Source organism: Diuraphis noxia, unplaced genomic scaffold (genome assembly GCF_037042655.1).
Source record: "Diuraphis noxia isolate RWA-SAM2 unplaced genomic scaffold, SU_Dnox_SAM2 contig0002, whole genome shotgun sequence".
Lineage (NCBI taxonomy): Eukaryota > Metazoa > Arthropoda > Insecta > Hemiptera > Aphididae > Diuraphis > Diuraphis noxia.
In genome coordinates, this window is record NW_028301712.1 from 74,122,496 (window position 1) to 74,139,883 (window position 17,388).

Below are 17,388 nucleotides of genomic sequence, written 5' to 3' on the forward strand. Positions count from 1 at the left end.
GCCAAAATATAGTTTTGCCTGCCCCGGCAAAAAAATTAGTTTTTTTTATTAAAACATTTCAACACTGAGAAATAAATTTATATAATATGGACAAAAATTGTGTTTGAAATTATAATGATAATAAACCAAAAATAAAATATATCATATTTTTTTGTTTTTACCATTATTTTGATACAAAATATCAAATGAAGGTAAATATTTTCAGTTGGTAGTAATTTTATTGCTCTAGTTAGCTTAACAGATAAACTTTTATTTATAAATGTAATTTTATTTAAAGAACGTCATATTGGTATACAATGTATATTGTATATATTGATATTAAATAATATTTTACAGTTTGAGAACACCAATTCATCAAATTAATATTTGATACTTAAGGGTATATTACTTACTGTTTATATCTTATGTGACTATATAATCGTTGAAACTATTGAACAAAATTACAACTTAAAAAAGGATATATAAATTCAATTATGATGTAGTTTTAATGTTTCGTAAAAAATGTATGTACAAGAATTATAAATAAGATAAAAAAAATCATCACAATATTGTATTAAAAATAAAAATGCAACTTATACTTAATCATTTGTAATATTTAAAAAATGTTTCAAAGATTTATAAAAATTTTAAGCAAAAATACTTATCTAGTATGGCACATTATTTTTGAAATCAAGTGCATAGGTTTTAAATATAAGTTGGTATTAATGTATTATTTAATCAATGTTTAATAACAGGAATATTAAATTGCTATAAATAATCACTAATAATAGATTAATACCTAGAAACCTAATATCTAGTACTTGATAGATACTACTACGTCATGAATATGGATATTTTTTTACTCATATTCTCGCAAACAAAACGTAAGTACCTAGAAAATTTTGTATTTTTGTTGCCTATGTAAATCTTTGAAACATTTTTCAAAATGTAGACTAATTTTAATCTAAAATAAATTTAAATACTTAATTAACTATTATGATAATATTAAACTAATACATTTAGATTGAGCTAATTATACATTATTATTTGAAATTTTGGTTCATAAAATTAATTTCATTAATCAGTAAGTACAGGGGCTAGACTCGTTTGCCAATTTAATTTAGGGCCGAGTTTATTACACATTGGAATTTTCCTATTTTTCTCACATTTCTTAGATTTTTCCCAAAAGCTCTGTCCTTCAGGACATTGAAACATTTGACCTATAACAGATAACATATATTACGTAGAAAAATGTATCGAGATTACCAATAAAATGTATGTTAAATATTTTACCACTGAGAATTCCTTTAGCATCTCTATTGCATTTTATAAAAGTCTGGCAATCAGTTGGAGAACCAAACGTTCCTTCTGATGGACATAACTGCTGGTAAGGTTGAATCTGGACCTATTTAATGTGAACATAAACACGTTTTAATGTAAGCATATTTGAAAACCCAATTATAATAACTTACAGTTGGTAGTATTTCTTCACGAGATTCTAACCGGCGTACATCAATTGATGGACATGATTCGGATTCATCTGGTGGTAAACATTGAGTTTTTCTTTGGTCATAAAACGTGCCATTTGAACATGCGAGGACCAATACTTTTATGTCATTATTAGCTGCTATTGTACATTGATAAAATAGATTACAATCTTTTGGATGTCTTCTAAAACCTGTTGGACACACTAATGAAACTTGATCAGGTTCTAAAGTTGGACAATTATCTGTAGAGTTTGAAGTTTCTGGAGAAGTTGTTGTGGCGGGTAACGTTTCTGTTGACGGTTGATTTGTTTCAGAATCTGTTGTTTCTGTTTGACTTGTTGAAGGTGGATTTGTTTCTGTCGGATTAGTCGTTGGTGGGTTTGTTTCGGACGGACTTGTCGTTGGCGGATTTGTTTCCGATGGATTAGTCGTTGGTGGATTTGTTTCTGATGGACTCGTTGTGGGGGGGTTTGTTTCTGTGGGGCTCGTCGTTGGTTCTGTCTCAATAGTCGTGGATTGATTTGTTTCGGTTGGACTTGTCGTAGGTGGATTCGTTTCTATTTGATTAGTTGTAGTCTCAGTTGGATTTGATGGTATCGGATCAGTTCCTGTTGGATTAGATGTAGTAGATTCTGTTTCAGGTATACTTGAAGTTGGTTTTGCTTCTGGTTCATTCGTTTCAGACGGTCCTGTAGTTTCACTGGGATCATCAGTTGTCACTGTAGTACTTGCTTCAGTGGTAGTAGCTTCAGTAGCAGGGGTACTAGTTCCATGATTTTGCGGAGTACTTGATCCAGAACAATCTCTAGGAGGGTATACAGAAGCTTCGTGATTACATACGTTTAGGCTAGGATCAAAAATTGTTCCTTCAGGACAGTCGAAGTGGTACACAGAAAATCGTTCACCTTTATCACCGTCCCAATCGACACATCTATAGAACTTTTTACAATCATCTGGATGAGGGAAAAATCCACTTCCATTACACACTATTTTGCTAGGTGGCTTTGGTGAAGTATTACAAGGGGCAGTCGAATTATTGGATGAAATAACCGTTTGACTTATGGTTGAAGATGTTTGTTGACTAGAACTAGATGTTGAAGTTTGGGTTTGAGTAGTTTGACTACTTATTGATGTCGGAGGAGAAGGACTAGTAGACAATGCTGTAGATGTTTCTGGGTTACTAGGTTGACTTGATATTGGATTTTCAGAACTATTAGATACAAATGATTCTGTTGATCCAGCTGTAGACGACGAACTTGATTTAGAACAATCTCTATCCACTGCCCATGGATGATTACATACATTATTAACATGATCCCAAACAGTTCCTGGCCCACAATTAAAGTTATATTTAGTAAATCCTTTTCCATTATCTACACATCTATAAAATTTGTTACAATCTTTAGAATCTGGGAAAAATCCTTCTGCAGCACAAGTGTCTGTTGTAGATGATGGTTCGGTAAGTGGCTTTTTCGTAGATTGCTGACTTATTGGTTTAATAGTTGTTGATGATTGAGGTTTATTTGTGGAAGCAACCGTTGTTGGTTTTACTGTTGGTTTCGAGTTCACAGGTTTAATGGTTGTTGTAACTGTTGGTTTTGAATTTGATTGAGTGATTGGTTTAGAAGTTGGAGTGTTTTGCGTTGGTCTTTTAGTAGGTGCTTTAGTGTCTTTTTGTGTAGTAGTTGCTGGTAAAGTAGGTGTCGACCGAGTTGTTGTTGTGGATTTTTGTGTAGTACTTGAAATGATTGGTTTTTGAGTGGTTGGTTTTGAAGTAGTTGGTTTTTGAGTAGATGGTTGTGAAGTGGTTGGTTTTGGAGTTGTTGGTTTTGGAGTTGTCGGTTTTGGAGAAGTTGGTTTTAGAGTTGTCGGCTGTGAAGAGGTTGGTTTATTGGTAGTAGGTTTTGGAGTTGACGATACTGGTGGTTTTTTCGTTGTATTAATAGGCGTTGTTGGTTTTAAGGTCGATGACATTGGTGAAGTTGGTTTATTTCCAGAATTATTTATTTGTTGATTAGATCCAGCACCAGTTGTTTGTTGGTTAGATCCAGCACTAGATGTTTGTTGATTGAGTACAGCACTATTTGTTTGTTGATTTGAACCAAAACCAGTTGTCTGTTGGTTAGATCCGCCACTATTTGTTTGTTGGTTAGCTGCGGCACTAGTTGTCTGCTGGTTAGCTGCGGCACTAGTTGTTTGTTGGTTAGCTCCAGCGCTAGTAGTTTGTTGATTGAGTACAGCACTATTTGTTTGTTGATTTGAACCAAAACCAGTTGTCTGTTGGTTGGATCCGGCACTAGTTGTCTGTTGGTTGGCTGCGGCACTAGTTGTCTGCTGATTAGCTGCGGCACTAGTTGTTTGTTGGTTAGCCGCGGCACTAGTTGTTTGTTGGTTAGCCGCGGCGCTAGTTGTTTGTTGGTTAAATCCAGATGTGGCAGCTTGATTAGAACTAGAAGAAGCAGATTGTTGATTTGTACTAGAACTTCCAGCCTGATTTGAACCTTGATTCATAGCAACTGTTGTTAAAGAACCATCTTGAGATGAAAATTGTTGGTTAAATCCTCCATTTGTTTGGCCAGCAACGACAGCTGAAGTTGAAAACTGGCTACTAGAAGAACTACTAGAACTTGAACTCGAGCTAGACATCATGGATGAATTAGATGTCACTGAACTAGACCATATGTTGGCTGTAGTTATTTGCTGTGCCACAGTAGAATCTGATTGTATTGTGGAAGGTGTAGCTGACGTCGTAGTTCCACAATTTACTAGATTCGCATGATTGCATGTTTGTTGACTATCATCCCATAAAGTTCCTTCACCACAGTCGAATTCGTATTTAGTAAAAGTCCCATCACCTTTGTCCACACATCGTATGAATTTTTTACTACAACCTTCATTGTATGGATGGAATCCTTCTGACACACAATTTGGTCCATTAGAACTAGTTTCTTCTGTTTGTTCAGGTAATTCGTTATCTACTTCATTTTCAGGACTTTCTGATGATGATTGTTGATTGTAGCCATCTTCTGGTTGAACAGGAGGTGCATAAGTCGATTGTTGTTGATTATAATTAGGTTGTGATGGTTGATTACTGTTAGATTGTGATGGTTGATAATAATTTGGCTGTGACGTTGATACTACAGGTTGTACATAATTATATTGTGGTGGTTGGCTATAACTTGGTTGTTGACTAGGTGGTATATACCCAGATTGTGGTGGTTGATTATAATTCGGTTTTTGAGCTAGTTGTGATGAAGTTGGAATGTAACCAGATTGAGGTGGCTGGTTATAACTTGGTTGAGGTTGATATTCTACATATCCTGGATTTTGAGGTTTATAATTACTCGGTGGAGAGTTTGTTTGTGGTGATATGTATGGGGGAGGTTGGTAACTTGGTGGTGATTGAGGTTGAACGTATTCAGTTTGTGTTGGTTTGTAACCGGTCTGTGGACGCCCATAATCATAGTTCGAAGACGGCTGGCTTAAATATTCGGGAGCGGTTGGACCGTAACCTGAGTTATTTGGTTTATTAGTGTTTGGTTGGTTTTGAGCACCATTAGGGGGTGGATTCCATGAATTAGACTCTTCTGGGCTAGGTTCTGGCTCGGGATTACTAAATTCTACATTTTTACATTCTTCTCTACTAGAAAAAGAAGGATGTACGCATACAGAGTTTTCTGGATCAAAAACAGTTCCGGGAGAACATTGAAATTTAAACTTGGTGTAATATGTGCCAGCTCCAAAGTTGACACATCTGTAAAATGACGTACAGTCAGACGGGTCTGGATGAAATCCTTCTGATTTACAATTAAATGTTCCTTCTGTTGGACTTGAATTAGCTCTTGATTCTCTGCTAGTTACGTCTGTAATAAAAATCAAGAAAGAAATATATTTGGTTATAGCTGATGTTTTACATCAAAACATACCACAGGTAGAATAGTAAATCATGCACACTAAAACGATGATTCGGCTCATCGAACCCATCATGATTGTATATGACTCGTCACTTAGTTATAATATAATCAAAATCTCCTGAAAACAAAATAATTATAAATAAATACATTAAACTCTTTGAAGGACTCATTGGCCGGAAAACTACTTCAGCCGTAAAATATTGTCTAGTATTACACGTCAAAAAAAAACTGTTTGTGGTTAAAAATGTTATACTATATGCAAATATACCATCTTTTAAAATAACGGAATCATAAACCGGTTATACCCATAAGAATATGCGAATCTCTATAAATAGTATAAAATTGCATCAATTGAAAATACACTACACATAAAAAATAATCGTCACATAATAAATTAACTGATTAACCTATATAACAGGTAATAGTAGGACAGTTTTCTTGTTAAATGGTAGTATGTACTAATATATTAATCATGATTAATGATCGTGTGAATATAAACATTTTATTTTGTAGGTACCTATCTAATAATAATAACACACGAATCAAATACAAATATCTATTACATAAGATTTTACCACGAGTGTGATTGAATTATTTAAAATTATGTAGGTAAATAATTCAGTTACAAAAAATAAACTGCGTTACTTAGGCATATTTGAATCGTAATAGTTTTTTTAAAATTATATGAACACATGACGTGTCCTATCGTTATAAACATATTTATTTAAGTCGCAGTTTAAAATTTAATCTGAAACATCTATAGCATGATTTATTTGATTAAAACTATTCAGATAGGCAAATATAAAATATAAACTTAATTCATAATTTATGTATATCTATATAGTATTATTATTATTATTATGCGTTTATGTAGAACACTATACAATATAGGTACAAGTAAAATACGTAATTATGAATGTCTTGTTATTATCAAATACATTAGTGAAGGCATAGGTACTAGATGAATATAAATGTGTTTATCCAATAAATGTGCGTACGAGTACAAGAAATTAACACGGAAGTAGGCGAGAAAGTAAAGCTGGGGGAGGTGGGTTTGATATTTCGTACGACCAGATCGTGTTTTATGAGGTCGAAGAGAGGAGGTCATGGTTGGCCGTTGACCGAAATGACTATGCAAATCGGACGAAGCGCCATCGGGTTCTATATGAGTCACAAAATCACGTTGTTTACAGCAGTAAACCATATTGGAAATACATTTTTTTTACATAAAGGAGTATTTCAAAATGTCATAATGGCTAATATTGTATATAGCATTGAGATCTATGTTAAAATTTAAATTTAAACCAACCTAAAAAGAAGTAGTATTTTACATGAAAATTGTTTTTAACATTTAATTATTTAAAACCATATTTGAGGTGTACTTTATAATACCTACCTACAGTTCGAGTATGTGGTACATAATTTATTGGTAGTATAGCGTATAGGTACATTATAATAAATAAATGAGTAAAAGTGGACAACATGTCAACACGGTTGTATACGTGATATACAAACCAATCAAGTACATACAAGTGTCTTGGTGTGAAACTATTATTTCAATTGGAACCTACTTAAATATGTGCTATAATTAATCAGTCAACCGATAACATATTTAGTTTATCCATAAAATACCTTCAATTTTAATAATTTAATTTAATTTTGTCATGACTTTTTTATATTCTATTGAATGAAAACATTTTATAACGCACAAAATGACATCAATAAATAATCATACTAGGGAATTTAAATATATTATCAATCCCAAATGTTCGGGCCAACTTTATTCTTTTTTATAACCAAAGTCACGTTTATCGTATCTAAACACGTACGACATACAGTCATATAGAATGTATACGTGTACGTGCGTGTTATTTTTGTGTGTCAATATAGCTCGTGAACGGCATGCATGTATGCCTATAATGATGATGTCATGAGCTTCAATTGGATTCACACGAAAGCTTGAATGGCGTGTGGATGACGTGATGACATTGTAGCGAATTGTAAAAATGATGATCAAGGTTCAAGGATTGGGTTCTGTGCAATCAAGGTCTAGTGCGTATTCAAGTCTACTTTTACGTATGTATACAAAATACATTTTTCCGTAAAGTACACGAAGAGGAAGTAATAAATTAAAAATTTCTATTGAAGATAATATTATCTATTAAATCTTTCGGGAATAGGATGTTGATAAAGATATTTCTGATTTTATCAGAAGCCAATTGTATAGAATATAGATAACAATGCTCGTTTTCCCTGAACGCCCAAAAGTTCCCCCCCTACTTTAAAAATCAATTTTAAACCTTTAGAAAGCATTAAAAAGCAATATGTACCTAAAATGCGTACTTTAAAAAGTAGCTATAAGTAATTGTAAGTAACCATAACCATTGTACAAGAGCGAAACAAACTGATATATATTTAATTCCTATGTGTAGAACGGAATTTGGAAAAAGAAACCCCTTGAATGCTGGAATTAAGATGGCAATGGAACTAAATATTGACGATGGTTTGTTTAAAATCTTTAGATTATATAAGAAAATGGTAAATGAAAAAATTAAATTACTAATATAGATAAATTTTATTATATCTGTATTGCTGTCAAATTGTTATATTTATTCTGTAATTCAAAAAATATTTAAAAATGTATATTTATGAAGCTTATAATCAGTAATCACTAAATCATCTACAACTACAATCGACTTATAATGTGTTAATTTAATTATGATTAATTATTTTAGTAAATGTACGAGATATTTTTAAGAACCTTGTCTCCACAACAAGCCTATAGCTTACAGAGACAATCATTATGTATAATTACATTTTATAATATGTATAAATATTTGTATAAATTTACATGTATATAAACATTTCTATTTTTAAATGAAAATAAATAAATAATAATAATAATATTTAAATTTCGTAAAATTGGATGAGATAATTTATGTAACGGTATATTTGCACTTAAAAATGCCCTGCACAAATCTAGATTAAAATTAGAATTTCCGTACTCAGAATACATTGGTTGTGTTAAAGAAGTCGTTTGCTCGTTTCGTTTTTGAATACCACGTAAATGTTTATCGCGTGTAATATGTTGCTGAATTGTATATTTTTTATCTGCTGCAACTTTAACTTCACAGACTTTACAAAATAACACCAAACCATCGGTAGAAAAGACGTCGGCGCCAAATTCCGAAACATAAAGCCGCATACGACTCGATTGCGATGATTTTTGTTTCGGCATATTTCGTTACAAGCACGATACGCAATCCCGAAAGTAAAGACACTAACAAAACCATACGTAGGTACACTCCACACCACTGTCATCTAATTTTACGATTAAGATAACTCGTGGTATCGAAGTTTATTGTTGTAATATATAAATGGTTTTATTATCGATAACGAGTATTAACACACTACTACACACTGTACTCTCCACATCACTGTCATTTAATTTAACGATTAAGATAACTCGAGGTATCGAAGATTATTCTCTATACTATCTCTGTAATTGAAATATTGAATATGATATTATTTCTGTTACAAATTCAAAACTTTTATCGAGAACATCTAGTGTAAATGAAAATGTATAAAAATATTACCTAGATTTAAAAAAAGTATAAAAAATGCCCGTAAAATTGAAAAAATGACCTAAAAATGCTAAAAAATGACCCTATATCCTTAAAAGTACAAAAAATGCAAAAAAAAGCAAAATAAAAACTATAAATTTGGACTCGTATATGACCAAATCACATTTTGTGCTTGAAAAGCTATGTCCTGTAAATCCTAAAAAAAAATGCAAAATCCTATACTATCCTAGCCCTAATAATAAAGTATTATTTATTATTATAAATTTAGTTTTATTGTTGTTATAATCTAAATAGTTATTTAAATTCACTGAATAATAAAACTTCGTCTAAATATTATAGTAGGTACTAGATACCTGATATAAAATTAATAATTATATTTTAATTGTAGTTAGGTTAATATAATAATATTATTATTATAAGAAATAGATTATATAAAAATAAATTGTATATTTTTGAATCATTTTATGAAATTAAGAATCTAGTTTTATTTTACTTTTGGTGATTTAATCTGAAATATGATTGTTTTGAAAACAATTTTACCTGCAATGTATTATATCCAAATATAATACAAGACTTAAATATATATTTTGAAAAAAAATTGTTCCTATTTTATAAAAATGTAATCTATGATCCTGACATGGGTATAATTGAAAAGTTATATAATATATACAACATTACGTTGTTTTATTATTTATCCAGTAGGTAGTATTGTTTTTTATCGAAAATTTCAACGAATTAATGAAATAGCAATAGCAATATATTTAAATAGAATTAAAATTCAGTTTCAATAGGTTCAAAATCATATCAGGGCCTACTAACAAACTATACCTACAGGGCGCAAGGAGTACTTGTGCTTCGTCGTTCACTCCCCCTCCCCTAATTACGTCACTGAGATGTACAGTAGACAACGTTTTAAGTATGACATTTTCTTAAAACTATTTTAAAATTGAACTGTTAGCAATCATCATAATATGGTGGTTATTCAAGTAAGACTTACATATATTATAATTGTATACTTTTATATCACCATACCGGCTCCTGAAATTGATCCTCACCCGCTCCACCCACTGTATAAGCCTAGTCGTCACTAAAATATCATGCCAAGTGTGGTTACTGCGCAAACGAACGACGATCGTGCTGTACCGTTTGCAGATCGTCCGAAGCACGAATACCTATACCTATGTGTGCAATATTATTATTTATTTATTTATTTTGTGTATACAACAATATTCGACATTTCGACCGTTCTTATGTCGATCGTCGTCGAACAAACGAACCATGAACCGAGCTTAATATGATTAAGATTTTTAATAATAATATTATTATGATCGCGCAACGTATCGTGTCGTATCGTAATGTTTTCGTACAAGCTAATTCGGCATAATAACCGGCCGAAGACGGATGGCGTGTAAACTGTTAACACTCTCTCTCTACACATATTATATTATAGTCTCAACAATCGCGACATTGACATTGGGACGGGACTCGACACCGGTCGAACACTTCGCCGCCGACGAGCATAGATAATTTGCTCATGATAATAATATTATGCGCGCAACGTGTACATCACTCGTACTCAAATCGTGATTTCCGTGCGGCTAATGACACTTTTCGGGGAAAAAAAACCGCCACGGTCGCGACGTGTTGCCGGACGAAGGCATCAAATAATAATAATATGTTTGATCATTCGGAACGGATTAACGAGCACCTAATTGATTACCCGTATGTTTTGAGTTTTAGTTATTAAATTAATATTATCATGGGTAGGCACGGGTACCGAAATGGTGATATTTTTATTTTTTCACCAACAGTTGATGATTTGTAATCTGTAAACCGGTTTCATAAGTTCTACCGTCAAATCCATACAGATTTAAATATCTGTATTATTGAATTGCAGTGTTACGTCTACGCCTATATATCTGACCATAATTTTTTTTGTAGTTTACCTATTTGGAAGTTGTATAATACGCATACTACCCATGTTATTATCTCTATAAATAATATATATCCACGAGAGTATTATTATTTTGTATTTTTTTTTATGAAATTCTTGGAACATTAGATTTGTATTGGTAAAACAACAACAAAAAAGTATGGGGGTATCCCACCTCTTTTGCGTTTTCTGCTTCCACTTCTGTCTATATTCGATGTATCAGATGTCTTGTTGAAAGACATCTTTAAACCTCCCGCTTTGTAACCATGCAAGTAATCCACACAATATGCACACGTAATTTAAACGTAAGACTAACTCTGTGCGACGTTTTTATTTATTTTATTTTTTTTGTCCATGAGTTATTTCGCCGTTATAGTTGACGTTAGTAAAACGCCACCAAGTATAAAAAAGGGTCCTCGTTTGCATAGACAAATGATTTTGTGTAATTGCCTTCGACCGGAACTTTTTGAATTAAAAGTAAAGAAAAACAAATAGTCATCCAAACGCTACGAGACAAATATTTTATAAATATCATTCACTAGTCAATACTATAAATTCACATATTATTTTAATCTTTTAAAATGTATTAAATTAATGAAATAATAATTGATTTAATATACTGCTATAATATTCATTAAAAATATGCATTTTTAGAAACCGTTTATTATTAAATAATTATTTTTTTGGTCCTGTTTGACCAACTCTTATTTATTCAGAAATATTCAATTTTAAATTTTTATAAAAATTAAATCCGCTAATTTATGTATCATAATGGGTATTGTCTGTGATTTTTCTAATATTTTTGTAATAGATACCATCAATTATTATAGATAAATCATACAAAAAAAAAAAAAAAATAAATAAATAAATAATAATAAATAATGTAAAATAAATATCGTTTTGTTATTTATCAAGGCTAAAGCTTTACACGACGATGAATCTGTTTTGTAAATGTCTAGTATTTGCATCCGTGTTTATAACATGCTAAATGTCAAAATTCAAAATTTATGATACTAAATAAGTTATTTATCCTTATTCTATGATACCATACTAAGTACCAAATTTATAAAATTGTTGAAATTTTTATACAATAGCGTTTTAAGGTCTAAAAGTACTAAGTAACAGTTTTCCAGCGTCAAAGCATAACGGTTTGTTCAATATAATAAGTTATGTTGTAAACAATATTTAAATCGTGTTTATGCCTTAATGTACGGAATGTTTTTTTATGATCGTTTACCTCTATATTATAGTCCTTCAGAACTGCTAATTTAATAGTATTTTAAGTAAGGTACATCGTTGTATCTATCCACCTAGTCAGTCTTTGCGCTACTATATTATTACTCGTTACTCGTTAGTCGTTATGTACCTAATCAAAATAATAAACAATTATAATATACTATTACTATCATATTGTTCATACTATGTAACGATTAAAATCTTTTCGAATAAGTCTATAAAAATACCAACGAGTCGATTTAATTAGGTACGTATTAAAAATTAATTCCATATAACAAGTAATTTTTTCAAACAAATAAAAATGCAAGAACACTTGGGTCATTTTCAATTAAATATTATGATTAGGTACTCAATACAGCAGTCGATTACAAAAAAAATATTATTCAAGACTATAAAAATGTATTATTTTAACGTATGTTTCCTTATCAAGAACACGTCATTTGACATATCTCATGCATACCTAAATGTATGTTTATTTTTATTTATCCAAAGTTAAGTACAGGTAACGAATATTAATATATTCAATATTGTATAATACGATTTAAACAATGTTCCAAAGGAAGACTCATTTAAATGATTTAATTTATAACTGACACATTCAGATAAATGCTATCGGATATTTAAAAAAAAAAAAACTTTAGTAATTTTGCCTATATAATATAATATACCTAACTATTTTTATAGTGCAAATGTCATACTATTCTAGACGAACAACATTGATGACTGCTGCAATGGTCGATGAACTCATTTGTTCTCCTCTCATCACACCTAATAATACAGTATCGTGACAAATCACACACACGTCGAGTGTTTTTGGGTTTGTGCGACAATTATGATAATAATATACATAATTGAATGAAAGGTAAGGTTTAGCAGAATCGCCGGACAAAATTATAACGACAACGATCGAGTGATGTGACTCATGATGCCGACCTGAGCACGTCATCTTCAGGACACCATAGCTATATTGGCATGTTCTACAGCGAGTCCACTGCAAATCTGCATACACGTAGGTTCGCAGATAACCGCGCACACTCGGAGTTCATTATATTATTAATATTATGTAGGTCAGTAGATGTTATTAAAAACGAGTTTTATTACTATTATTACACCCGCAATGAAATTGGCGAACGTTCGAGGGCCACATGCGCTAAACGTCCGATCCGTTAAAAAACATCAAGGTAAAAAAATTAAAAACTCGTATTTAGCACCCGCGCGTTTGCGCGCATCACGCACGCATTATATTTATAAAAATATTATATACGACGAATGACGATCGAAATAAGTTACATTATTACTATATTATATTATTATCTCGTTTGATAAACTGTATAATTTATATACGTTATTATATATCTCATCTTCGCCCGCAACTAGCTCCTACCGACCCTCGTGTTAACGGTTTCCCGAGACTGTATTTATGTACCTACCAGCTCTTAATTTCACACGCGCGACGCAAATAATATTCGTTCGGTGAGCCACGAGTTTTCCCAAAAATCGCAATGGCCACGGGGCTCGTCGCCTGGATTACGCGATAGCTCGCGCGTGTAGTGTGTGTGTGTGTGTGTGTGTGTGTGTGTGTGTGTGTGTGTGTGTGTGTGTGTGTGTGTGTGTGTGCCTACTGTATAATAATAGTATAATGCTCGGTCTAAAGGCACCCCACGGGATGTCTATTGTCATGAGACAAGAGCAAGAGACCTAGTTATCGAATATTATCATAGGTATCACATATTATATATTATTCATATGCAAGGATGCGAGTGCAATATAAAATTCATTTAAATTCACAAAATCTACGATAAATACCATATGAATTTTGAAATTACCGACGACAAACAAAATATATTCTAAAAAACTGAAGTGATGTGCTAAAAATGACCTAAAACCCGAAAATATCAAAGAATAAGTTTCAAAAACGAACACGTTCGATCTAGCGTTGTTCCCGCCGAAAAATATGTCCTACATCAATAATGAAAAAAATGTGTTCAGCACAACAGTTTTAATATATACGAACTTCCGTGTCTCGGCGTGTTTATGATGAATATTATGTATTTCAACGTCCCGATTGCGTCGGGGTGAGTGGAAGACGAGACGAAAAATCATGATCCATATTAAAATATTACGTGTCGTATAAACACCAAATACATATACATATATATATTATATATATTACGGTGAAATAAATAATAATAATATTGAACGAGCTACCGGTTATAACGACCATTTGGTCCGACCTTGCGATAGACGTCGCCGGTCACGTTTCGCAACCCGACGGACACGATGCGTGAGTATAGCGCTATTACCTACCTAACGCATTCTAATTATATACCTAGCTGTTTTAAACCGGGTATGCGTACTATATATTATTATTATACGTTATACAGTTTGTATACATCACTCTTGCGGTTATGCGTGCGTATTATTAGGTACCTACCTGTATATTATTGGTATTTACCAAGTATGTCCGGGATGGCTGGGGCAATTCCGAGATGAGCATTAGGTATTTAAACGCAGTTATTACGCGCGAGTATTTTCATAGTGTCACATAAAAAGTTATTGATTTCAGTTATTCACTTCTAACTAAGTTTGCTTTTTGCTCAAGCACCAAACGTGTTAATTTAATTTCAAACGGAGCAGTTCCTAATTAATTAGATTAAACATTTTTTGAATGCGTTTCTATCGCAGATTGACATAGTATCATAAACCCGCTATAATAACTCGTATCGCCTTCAGTGTAGGTATTGTTTAAGGCTTGATCATTGATCAATAATAATAATTTTCAATCTGAATTCATCTAACAAACTATTTCTGTTGCTAATTATTTATATTTTAATATTTCTATGGATTTGAATGAGTTTTTTTAATTTATTAACTTTAAACGTAGTAAGGAAGTTTTATACTCGACATAATGGGCAAAAAATATGATTGACTTACACTTATACGGAACGTATTATTGTTAACGATATGAATATTATAATAATATTATCCTCACGTCAAAGTGTAACATCTTTGAGTTGGGTTCCAAAGTTGATTCATTTTTAAATTAATTTTTTGGTACTATTTTTACATACTAATTGGGTCCCATAAGCTATATTTGTTTTGATTGCGTCTAATTGGTTTCCGGATTTTTATGCTTGTATGCAAATTTTAACGCAGTAATTTAATGAACATTTTAAAAATACGAACAGCAATAGAGATGAACACGATGAAATCGAATTTTTCAAATGCTACACTCTTATATATTTATAACAATTATAATATATGCTGAAACAAATTCATAGGACTTTGTTTTCAAAAATTCTTACCGCAGCATTACATCGATATAGTCACATCGGTATACGCGCTGGAAATCGAATACTAATGAATTCCTGAGTTGCGTGTTGCAAATCATCACCGATTTCAATCCTCTTAACAGGCATATAAATTTCAAATGCGTTTTTTATTACGTTGACCGCGTACGTCTTTCGCCTCGTATGTTATGAGGAATGAGGATTATTCGTTAAAAATAATAAATTAATATGCAACGAACTTATAACAATACCACATAGATATAATAAATAAATAAATTATTAGATTCGTTATCAATGCGTATATATATACGCAGTATAAACAACAGAAGATTATAATTATTTGATAATCAGGGAAATAATAGTGTAAAAAACTTAACGATAACGATGCATCCACTTTTCGTGAAAATTAACGATCAACGGTAAACCTTGTATTGGCATTGGAATGTATAATACAAATTAAAATATATAGGTAGATTTTAACAAATAAAAGTCATAATGTTTAAACACGAATAATGGGCGCATAACACGTAACTTATTTGCAACGAAGGTAAATTATGAAAAATTATTTTCCAATGAAATGATTTGAATAATCAAAAATATTTTACAATAATATCAACGCTATATGTATAGATTTTTTTGATATATTATATACCACCTGCGTATATATTTATTTTTTAGACAAAAATACTAAACAAAAAAAATAACATACAAGGTAAATGTATTGAATGAGGTCGAATAAATGTAAAATTTAACTTCGAATCACAGATCTAAACGTATAATTTACGTATATTTTTGTTACACATATTTTTTTAAATGTATTTCTTAATTTTGTATGTTTTATTATATGAGTAGCGGTATATTATTATTACTATTATTAGTTAAATTCAGTAAGATTAGAGATTTAAAATAGCTTAAATAATAATCATTATTAAATAAAATGTACCTTGCTGTAGTTTATAAATATTACTTCAGTTTAAAATTATAATAATTGATAAGTAAAGTTATTCTTATACAAAGAAATTATTTAATTTATTTTTTAAACAAAAGTATACCTTTTTTATAATTAAAATATTATATTACTTAACTAAATATATTTATTTAATTTTTTTAAATAATATTTACATAATGTCTAATGCGGTGATTTTAAATTCCAAAATCGTATAATTTATTTCAAAGCCACACGAATTACAAGAAACAAATTTTCCACATTACATTTTTACTCAATATAATGATTTTTAAACATCGATATAATTTTATGTAATATATAGGAAATTAATAAAAAATAAAAAATCCTTAATGTTAAGCACGTGATACGCTTAAGTTAAAAATATCAAAGTTTTTTTACTTACCCGCGAATTTATGGACGAATTAACACACGACCGTTGAGGTCACCGTCGGCTAGAATAATATCGCTTGTTCGTCAGCGTCGCGACGACTGAATTCGCAACACAATCCGTTCGGCGCCCTACAAATAGCCGCGAGATCCTTCCTCCTTAAACCCATCACCTCAGATGTTTGCCGGCACCCAATCTCCGTTCCCATGACGACCATTGGACGCAAAAATGATATATTTGCCCCTTCCCTTCTATTGTGAAAAAATTAAGTTCGGACCTCATTTTGATAACGTGGGTTCTGGGTTTTAGAGTGGTTTGACCAACTATTATATTATTATGGTGGTGGATTTCTAGATTGGCGTGCATAAATTTATAAGTGCTTATTATTATAAATTTAAAGTTAACTACTATTATTATTAGGTATCATAATTTTTTTTTTTTATATATTTTATATAACTTATTAAGTACCTATGAATTAAATGTTGTTTACATACTCTAGAAGTTAAAACAGTTTCTGCCATACCTAATCATCTATCGATAGAAATTAATTTGAAGCTTTTTTTTTTAACTTTTTATCTCTAGAATATAAATTGGGTCATAAAATGTCAAAAATATATTATTTAAAAAATGT

The 17,388-nt window shown here is 31.3% G+C and overlaps 1 protein-coding gene across 1 annotated transcript; it reads right to left on the minus strand.

The window, feature by feature from the left end:
* Positions 1–466: 466 nt before the first annotated feature.
* On the minus strand, positions 467–16,905 carry LOC149058908 (uncharacterized). The gene is made up of 5 exons (XM_089219482.1): positions 16,773–16,905; positions 5,393–5,498; positions 1,452–5,329; positions 1,273–1,384; positions 467–1,199 (listed from the first exon to the last, which is right to left on the minus strand). Exons 2-5 carry the CDS (start codon positions 5,451–5,453, stop codon positions 1,057–1,059), a joined length of 4,194 nt encoding a protein of 1,397 aa, XP_089075608.1. The 5' UTR covers positions 5,454–5,498; positions 16,773–16,905; the 3' UTR covers positions 467–1,056.
* Positions 16,906–17,388: the final 483 nt, after the last annotated feature.

Excerpts from the sequence above, each read along its gene's own strand:
- LOC149058908 (XM_089219482.1), bottom strand. The coding sequence starts at position 5,453 with ATGATGGGTTCGATGAGCCGAATCATCGTTTTAGTGTGCATGATTTAC. Across the intron at positions 5,330-5,392 it reads GATTTACTATTCTACCTGTG|ACGTAACTAGCAGAGAATCA; the intron begins GTATGTTTTGAT and ends TTTTTATTACAG. Across the intron at positions 1,200-1,272 it reads TGCTAAAGGAATTCTCAGTG|GTCAAATGTTTCAATGTCCT; the intron begins GTAAAATATTTA and ends TATCTGTTATAG.